The following is a 9,735-nucleotide window of genomic DNA, read 5'->3' as shown; positions in this document are numbered from 1 at the left end:
AAAAAAAAAAAAAAAAGCACAAGAGATTTAGTGGTTGTATTATTTCTTGCTATGTAAGTGTAACTGTTGCCTCCAAACTTAACTGCCTAAAATAATATACATTTATTATCTCAGTTTCTGAGACACATCAATTAATTCTGCCTTGAGGTCTCTTAGGAGGTTGAAATCATCTCAAGACTCAACTGCTTCCAGGTTAACGCGGGTGGTTGTCGACAGGCCACGGTTTCTCTCTGGTTGTTGGCCAGAAGCTTTAGTTCCTTTCTGTGTGGCCGTCTTTGTAGAGCTGTGTAGAACATGGCATATTGCTTCTCCCAGAGCAGATGATCTGAGTGAGAGCCAAAAAAGTGGCTTTTATAATGCATTCTCAGACGCCACCCCTCCAGTGGGTGTGATGGGTCACAGGGGGACACAGTACAAGGGTGTGAGCACCACAGGGAGGGAGCATTGGGGCCATCCCTAGCAATGTAACAGGGATAAATCTTGCAAAATATGCACAAAATTATTCACCAAAAACTACAAAATGTTGCTCAAAAAAATTGAAGACCCAAATAAATGGAAAGAAATACTGTGATCATAGAACAGAATACTTAGAGATTTAAAAAGAACACAATTGGAAGATTCATGCTGTCAAGACCTACCATATAAAGCCATACTAATCAAGACTGAATTATATTGGCACAATAAATATAAGTAAATAGAATAGACTCCAGAGCTTAGAGGTTAGACTCACCTACCTTGTATAAGGGTGGTTGGTTTGGCACTGCAGGCGTCCTCAAACTATGGCCACGTGCGGCCTGCCTAGAACATTTATCCGCCCCGCCAGGTGTTTTAGCTGCCACTGCCTGTCCTGCTTAGCAGCTGACTCATCCCAGGGCCCACAGTCCGGCCCTCCAACAGTCTGAGGGACAGTGAACTGGCCCCCTGTTTAAAAAGTTTGAGGACCCTTGTGCCACTGTAATTGAGTGGAGAAGGAAGGGTCAATTTAGCAGATTGCACTGGGGTAACTGGACACAAACAAGCAAAATGCAAACCCTGGCCTTTACTTCACACCATGTACACAGATTAACTCAGAATAAATCGTAGATTAAAATGTGAGTTAGATAGCACCGTAACTCAGTGGGTGGGGAGCCAGCCACATATCAAGGCTGGTGGTTCGAACCTGGCACTGGCCAGCTAAACAATAGTGACAACTGCAACAAAAAAAAGCCAGGCATTGTGGTGGGCACCTATAGTCCTAGCTACTCCGGAGGCTGAGGCAAGAGAATCGCCTAAACCCAGGAGTTGAAGGTTGCTGTGAGCTGTGACATTACATCACTCTATCGAGGGTGATAAAGTGAGGCTCATGTCTCTTAAAAAAGAAAAAAAAGAGTCAAAAAGCAAGCCACGCGATATTTACAAAGCATATATCTGGTATCCAGAATATGTAAAGAACTCAATAGGCCCTTTTGAGCATGGTGCAGGCTAAAGCAGCATCCCAGGCACCTGCAGAAAAGAGAGGGCTTCTCAGACCCCTGGGAAGGTGCTTGGCTCCTCCACTTCTGCCACTAATTCTGCATCACTTTCCTCAAGGAAAGCTGAAAGTAAGTTTGCAGGAGGGAATCCAGCTTGTGAGCTCACCTCCCAAGTGGCTGTTTGTCCTCTAAAGATCCTGGAAAAGAGAATCGGATCCCTGAAGGGACAGGAAGCAGTGATTTAGGAAGAGCAAACAGAAGGAAAATACAATGAAGGCCTCACTGAATCTAATGAGCTTATCCTTTGCAACCTGATCGCACAAATGAAGAAAAAGAGTAGAACTTTTCTTATTCATCTTTGAATAATGTCTCCTATTCACTCTGGCATTCTAGTAAATTTGCATAAGTGTGTTCTCATTAGCTTTGTTGAATAGGCATTTAATTTAAGAAATGAGCCTTAGGCTGGGCGAGGTGGCTCACTTCAGTACTTGTAGCACTCTGGGAGGCTGAGACGGGTGGATTGCCTGAGCTCACGGGTTGGAGACTAGCCTGAGCAAGAACAGAGACCCCATCTCTAAAAATAGCCGGGTGTTCTGGCAGATGCCTGTATTCCCAGCTACTCAGGAAACTGAGGCAAGAGAATACTTGAGCCCAGTAGTTCAAGGCTGCTGTGAGCTGAGACTCCATGGCACTCTACTGAGAGCGACAAAATGAGACTCTGTTTAAAAAAAAAAAAAAAAGCCTTTGCTGGGCAAGGTGGATCACACCTGTAATCCTAGCACTCTGGGAGGCCAAGTTGGGTAGATTACCTCAGCCTATGAATTTGAGAGCAGCTTGAGCAAGAGCCAGACCTTATCTGTAAAAATAACTGGGCATTGTGGCGGACACCTGTAGGCTCAGCTACTTAGGAGGCTGAAGGAAGGGGATCAGTTCAGCCAAAGAGTTTGAGGTTGCTGTGAGTTGTGATGCCGTGGCACTCTACTGAGGGTGACAAAGTAATTTATAAACAGTAAACCCCTTTTTAAAAAATGAGCTTTAGGGCAGTCCCTGTAGCTCAAAGGAGTGGGCACCAGCCCCATACCATATACCTGAGGTGGCAGGTTCATACCCAGCCCTGGCCAAAAATAAAAATGAACCTTAAATTTAGCTGTTCAACAGTCATTATAAAATTGGGAAATTTTAAGGTTAATTATGGTTACTTAGCTTAGTATTCAGTATAATGTAGCATTTGGTTTCTTTTACCAAATTAAACTTATTTTTCTTGCTAAAATCAAATCATTGTATTGTGTTCTAAGTACAAATTTGCTGTACTAAAGATTTGCTTAGATCTTTTTACTGCTGTCTTTTTTTTTTTTTTTTTTGCAGTTTTTGGCCGGGGCTAGGCTTGAACCCACCACCTCCAGCATATGGGGTCAGTGCCCTACTCCTTTGAGCCACAGGTACCGCCCATCATTAGACACTCTCTACAGAGTCTAAACTTAGAGACTGACAACACCAAATGCTGAGGAGGGTGTAGAGCCCCTGAAACTCTCACGTTACCAAGAATGCAAAATGGTATTCCAGTTTGGGATATAGTTTGATGGTTTCTTACAAAGCTAAGCATCCATTACACAGCACAGTAGTCCTACCTGTAGGTTTTCCCGAGATAAATGAAAACATATGTCCATGTAAAAACCATATACAAATGTTCATAGCAATTTCATTCATTATAGCAAAAACTAGGCACAACCCAAATATCCATCAGAAGGGGAGCAGAGGCTCAGTGCCTGTGGCTCAAGTGGCTAAGGCACCAGCCACATATACCTAAGGTGGCAGGTTCGAATCCAGCCCGGGCCTGCCAAACAACAGTGATGGCTGCAACCCAAAAATAGACGTGTGTTGTGGCGGGCGCCTGTGGTCCCAGCTACTTGGGAGGCTGAGGCAGGAGACTCGCTTGAGCCCAGGAGTTGGAGGTTGCTGTGAGCTGTGATGCTATGGCACTCTGCCCAGGGGGACAGCTTGAGGCTCTGTCTCAAAAAAAAATAGGGGCGGGGAGCAGATAAACTGTAGGACATCCATACTTAGCATTTGAAAGGAACAAACTGCTTCATGGCTGCATCTCACGGCATGCAAAGCAGAGCTCTCAAACACAGAAGGCCCTGTACGCTTGCTATGTGATTCCATCTGTGTGACCCTCTGGAACAAGCAGAACCATGGGAACAGGATGGAGTTCATGGGAGTGAAGGATCGAGGCTGACTACAAATCAATCAATATAGGGTACTTTTTGAGGTGATGGAAATGTGTTTTGTCCCTTGCATGTGGTAATGCTGAATTAACTGCATGCTGAACATTGATCAAGCTATACACTTAAAATGATGGGGTTTCCTGTTTATAAATTACTTTATGCTTTTTTAAAAGATGGGGGAGGGGAGTCTTTAGTGGCCCGCTATATGGAGATTCCCAGAAAGCAGATGTGGTGCTCTGAGCAGCCCAGCCTGGGGATGGAGGCTGCATGAGGTTTCAGTCACTGGGTGGGGGGTGGGTGCCCCCACAAAGCACCTCCATGTATTGTAAGGTGTAGGGAAATGGTGGAGGCCCAAAGGACCTGGCCTTTCTTCCCTCATTTCCCCAGCTCCTACACTAGACACATTCCTCGGCAGCCTACCAAGCACCTGCCTTGTCTCTTAAACATGCCTATTCACTGCACCAGCCCCATTGTGAGCTGCCGCCACTTGCTGTTGCTCCCCCCACCCCCACAGCCATGCTTCTGGAAGAGTGAGCTAGTGACTGACCCCTTTCACTCCTCAACAAATCCTAGTTAACTGATGGTCCCTCTTCCCACCCAACCCACGTGTGCCTGTCTCCAGCACGGAAGTGGAGGGTCTCTCTGGTCAGCCACACAGCTGAGTGTAGGACCCAGCCTTTCTTGTGTCCTTGGAGCCTTGCTTTCCTCCTTGACCTCAGTTGCTTATGAAGACTGAATGAGCTAGTATTTATGGAGTACCTAGGATTTCTGGTTGAGCCTCATTAAATTATAGAGTTTAATTTTAAAAGTGGGGAGCATAGGCTAGGTGTGGTGGCTTACACCTGCAGTCCCAGAACTTTGGGAGGCAGAGGCAAGATGATCTCTCTTGAGGCCAGGAGTTCAAGACCAGCCTGCACAACAGAGCAAGCCTGCATGTCCATGAAAAAAATGTTTCATTTAGCCAAGCATGGTGATGCATGTCTATGATCTCAGCTACTCGAGAGACTGAAGCAGGAGGATGCTTGAGCCCAGGAATTGAAGATTGCGATGAGTTGTTATGATGCCTAGGAGACAAAACAAGGGTCTATCTCAAAAAAAAGTAATGAGCATAATACCACAACACCAAGAGAACAGGAATGACAAACAGCAGTAGGAACTATTCTGGAAGATAAAAATCTCTCAGCAGACCAGAGCAACTAAGCAAGCAGGCAGCATGGAGCACACCTCACACCAGATGGATTATTCACAGAGCCTCCAGTCACTTAGAAATAGAGATGCCAGCGACTTCTGAAGACAGACACCATGGGTCTGAATTTAAGGGCTTGTAAACCTGAACCTCTGCTACCCTGGGAGTATAATAGAAGCTTTGGTCTGCTAGGTCCAGGACTTGGGTACATCCAGGCCAGGCAAGGGCCAGGGTACAGGGTAGAAGGGTAGGAAACTTGGTGGCTGTTCTCCATACTTGGCACTGAACAAGTGCTGACAACCAGGAGTGCACCTTTAGTCAAGGACCATAGAGTCCACCATAGATGGAAGTTATCAGCCCTATAAGACTGTCAGATACTTATAGCTGTGAACCAACCGATCAGATCCCTTTGTAAAGTGAATGCCCAGCCTCTTACTCTCTAATAGAATGACCAAGCAACGGTTGATGGAAAAAGACCCAGATTTCTGTAAAATGACTTTTTGGCTTTTTGGTTTTTAAGACAATCTCACTCCATTGCCCTGGGTAGAGTGTTGTGACTTCATAGCTCATAGCAACCTCAAACTCTTGGCTCAAGTGACTTTTTTTTTTTTAGACAGAGTCTCAAGCTGTCACCCTGGGTAGAGTGCTATGACATCACAGCTCACAGCAACCTCAAACTCTTGGGCTTAAGTGATCCTCTTGGCTCAGCCTCCCAAGTAGCTGGGACTACAGGCGCCCACCACAACACCCAGCTATTTTTTTGTTGTGGTTATTGATGTCTCAGCTGGCCCCTGCCAGGTTCAAACCCGCCAGCCTTGGTGTATGTGGCCAGCGCCCTACCCACCTAGTTATGGATGCCACCCTCAAGTGACCCTCTTGTCTTAGCCTCCTGAGTAGCTGGGACTAAGGTGCCCACCATAATGCCTGGCTAGTTTTTCTATTTTTAGTAGAGATGGGGTCTCACTCTCAGGCTAGTCTCAAAACCCTGAATTCAAGCAGTCCCCCTCCTTCAGCCTCCCAGAGTGCTGGGATTATAAGCATATGCCACGGTACCCAGCCTCTTTAAAATAATTTAAAGAGATTTAATCTAAGCCAAGTATATGTGACTAACCTAGAACACACGGCCTCAGGAGGTCCTGAGAAAATGATTTTAGACATTCAGGGAGACCCTAAATCAATATGTGGATGGTGTATGTTGGCTTGGCCACAAAAGGCTGGACATCTCTAGAAAAGTGAGGGCATACAGGTTACAGGTATATTTAGGAGTTATTTGATTTGTAATTGGTTAAAGAAATGAAGCTTTGTCTTATGTACCCTTTAGGCCCCTTAACGATTTAGCATCAGGTTGTTACTGATTTAGCACACGGAGCCTCCTCCAGAAAGGGAGGGGCATTAAGAGGCTTGTCTGACTTCCCTGTGACCAGCAACTCAGCTTTAGGATTTTCTGGAGTTTGATCAAGAGGGAGTCCATCCAGTCAGATGCAGGGCTAGAAAATGTGTTAAAACAGCTAAAAGAAGATCGAGAAAATAACCCTGATATTGGAAAGAAAAAAAAAAAGACAAGAAAAACAGGAGCAAATATTTAAGATAGAGGATTGATTCAAGAACCATTATATCGGCTTGGCGTCTGTGGCTGAAGCAGCTAAGGCACCAGCCACATACACCTGAGCTGGCAGGTTCGAATCCAGCCCTGGCTTGTCAAACAACAATGACGGCTGCAACCAAAAAATAGCCAGGTGTTGTGGCAGGCACCTGTAGTCCCAGCTACTTGGGAGGCAGAGGCAGGAGACTCACTTGAGCCCAGGAGTTGGAGGTTGCTGTGAGCTGTGATTCTACAGCACTCTACCCAGGGCGATAGCTTGAGGCTCCATCTCAAAAAAGTAAAGAAAAAAAGAAAGAACCATTATATTTACCTAATAGATGTAATAGATGTCTTAGGAAGAAGGAAAAAGAGAACTGTAACAGAACTCTTACAAAAAAATCAGGAAAATTCCCTAAAACTGAGTTAAGAGCCTCTCAGCTTGCTAGCACAATAATTACAAAAGAAGACTCATCACAAAGTTCATCACTGTGAAAAGTGATATTTCAGAATCCAAGAGACAAAGGGAAAGTCATTATTTTCCTATCATTTTTCAGGGTTTGTGAGAAGGAACAGTTCTCATGCAAAGAATTAGGAAACACATAGCTTTGGACTTCTCAAACAGCACTGGAAGTTCAATGACTTATGACTGAAGACAGATGTCAGCAAACTTCCATCCATGAGTGCAAATCTAGCCACTGCCCATTTTGTAAGTAAAGTTTTATTAGCACACAGTCACGTTTGCTTGTTTACGTACTGACGTTGGCCACTTTTGTGTAAGAGCAGAGTTGAGTACAGAGAAACAGATACCACATGGCCTATGAAGACAGAAATATTTACTATGATGTTTTACCCAAAAAAAGAAAGAAAGAAAAACAGTTTGCCAACTGCTGACCTAGAGGAGGGAAAGGGTGCACTGGTTCCAGGTAAGATGGAGGAAGTCTTCCATCTTCCTCTCACTGAATATAAAATCTTGACAGGGTACAGAAACTATTTGAGGATTCCAGAAAGTAGCATGTGGATTGGCAAAGAATACCAGAATGTAAAGTGCCACTAAACTGATGGTCAAATAGCTATTTTTATTCCTTTCAGTACCCTGGCCTGGATTTAGTGTACCCTAAAGCCCACAGTGTGTCTTGGTGTGGACAGAGAAGGCTGTAGGAGAAGCCTCCACCCACAGCTAGAGCGTGCTCAGAGGATGAAGTAATTCATCCCTTTCTCTCTCTCTTTTCTCTCCTCCATCATCTCACACCCCAGCTGCAGAGATGGCAGTGACAGTGGTAGCAGTACAGGCCCACCAGCACCTAAAACTCTTTAGAGAGGGATAACCTTCCTCTGGGAATGGAGGAGCTGTGTTTCCAAGAGGCTGAGGTGGGAATGCCTATTTGTTTCTTTCTTTGTCAGCCCCTTCCCCTGAGACCCAGACACAACAGCATTCTCGGGAGGCTCACTGCAGAGGGGGCAAAACCCCCAGCTCTTTGGCCAGAGAACTAAACAATGGAGCCTCAGGAAACTTGAAAGTACTGTGGAAATTGCAGAGAAGGAGTGGCTCAGGAAAGTAATCCCATGGGGCTGAGTCTGAACTCCTGGGCTCCCTGTGGCTACAGTGTGCACATGAGCTGATCCCAGGCAATATTCCAGTTCTTTGAACTCCAGGATGCAGCACTGCCCAGATGCCAGACTAGCCACTAGGTGGAGCACATGGGGTGAGTCTCGTAGCTTCGCAGAGGCTTTGAAAACAACTGACCCAGTGCTGAGTGTGGCCTGAGCCCAGCTGGCTTGATTGCCTGCTAAAGCAGAAACATCAACATTCTCCATAGGAATTAGTCAAAACCTAAACCCTCAACAAAACATTCACAATGCCCACGTATGTTAGCTTCATGTGGCTGCTGTTACAAAGTACCACAAACTGTGTAGCTGAAAACAGAAATTTTTGTCTCACAGGTTTGGTGCCAGAGCCATACTCCCTCTGAAGCCTGAAGGAGGCCCTTCCTTGCCTACAGCCTGTACTGGCTGCTGTTAGTGTTTGGTGTTCCTTGCCTTATAGCCACATGGCCCAGTCTCTGCCTTTGTCAGTTGATGGTCTCCCTGTGTATTTCACATGGCTGTCTTCCTATGGGACACCAGTCATATCACATGAGAGGCCCACTCAGCTCCAGTGTACCCTCATGTTAACTGATCACATCTGCAGCACCCTGTTTCCAAATAGTTACATTATGAGATAGTGCGTTCCAGACTCGAACATACCTTTCTATGTGTGGTATGGACACACAGTTCAACCCATAACAATGTGATGGAATCTATTACTCAGTACACAAAACACCAGGAAAATCTCAGTGTGCATGGGAAATAGCAAAAAGAAGCCAGTGGGTAAAATGACAAAGATAGTGAAACTTCAGTACATTTGTTTTAAAATTATTGCACAAGGGCCAGGTGTGGTGGCTCACACCTGTAATCATAGCTCTCTGGGAGTTTGAGGCAGGTGGATTGCTTGAGCTCAGAAGTCTGAGACCAGCCTGAGCAAGACTGAGACCCCATCTCTACTAAAAGTAGAAAAACTAGCCTGGCATTGTGGTGGACACCTGTAGGCCCAGCTTCTTGGGAGGCTGAGGCAAGAGAATCACTTGAGCCCAAGAGTTTGAAGTTGCTGTGAGCTATGATATCATGGCACTCTACCAAGGGCAGCAGAGTGAGACTCCATCTCCAAAAAAATAATAATAATGCAAGCCCAGCCCTGGACAAAATTGCAAAATAAAAAACAAAAACTCATTAGTGTCGTACCTGTGGCTCAAAGGAGTAGGGCACCAGCCCCATATACCAGAGGTGGTGGGTTCAAACCCAGCCCCCAGCCCTCCCCCAAAAAACTGTAAAAAATAATGAATAAATTAAAATGTTGCACAAAGTAAGGCTAGAGACTCTCCAAATGAATATAAGGCTTGCCCTCCCACACAACAAAAGGCTTAGCAAGGAAATATAACTTATAAATTAAGAACTAAATTGAAACTTTTGAACTGAGAATTATAATAACCAAAATAAGGAATACTAGTCAGGGTGAATAGCAAAGTGCACGTGATGGAGGAAAGTCGATGAACTTGACAACAAAAAAATTGAAGCATCTGGGTCTAAACGGCAAAGAGGAAGAAAGTGCACAGAACCTAGGACACTAATGAGTGATACCTAGAGGCCTAAGGTTTGTGTCATCAGAGTCGCAGAAAGAAAGTAGAAATGGGCTTCAGCGCCTGTGGCTCAAGTGGCTAAGGCGCCAGCCACCTACACCTAAGGTGGCGGGTTCGA

The 9,735-nt window shown here is 45.3% G+C and overlaps 1 protein-coding gene across 5 annotated transcripts in view; it reads left to right on the top strand.

Moving 5' to 3' along the window:
• The window catches only part of HSF1 (heat shock transcription factor 1), a 33,098-nt gene that overhangs the window by 10,551 nt on the left and 12,812 nt on the right, over window positions 1-9,735 (top strand). The window contains exon 1 of one of the 5 annotated variants that reach the window (XM_023508376.1): window positions 7,004-7,150. The exons of the other annotated variants lie outside the window; for them this stretch is intronic. Within the exon in view, the coding sequence (XP_023364144.1) occupies window positions 7,121-7,150 (30 nt within the window). The 5' untranslated portion in view covers window positions 7,004-7,120. Of the gene's footprint in view, window positions 1-7,003; window positions 7,151-9,735 lie in introns of those variants that run through there. 5 annotated transcript variants of the gene reach the window in all.

This window comes from Otolemur garnettii, unplaced genomic scaffold (genome assembly GCF_000181295.1).
Source record: "Otolemur garnettii isolate 467f Iridium unplaced genomic scaffold, OtoGar3 scaffold00245, whole genome shotgun sequence".
Classification (NCBI taxonomy): Eukaryota; Metazoa; Chordata; class Mammalia; order Primates; family Galagidae; genus Otolemur; species Otolemur garnettii.
The sequence above is the reverse complement of the archived record's forward strand: the minus strand, read 5'-3'. Positions and strand labels throughout refer to the sequence as shown.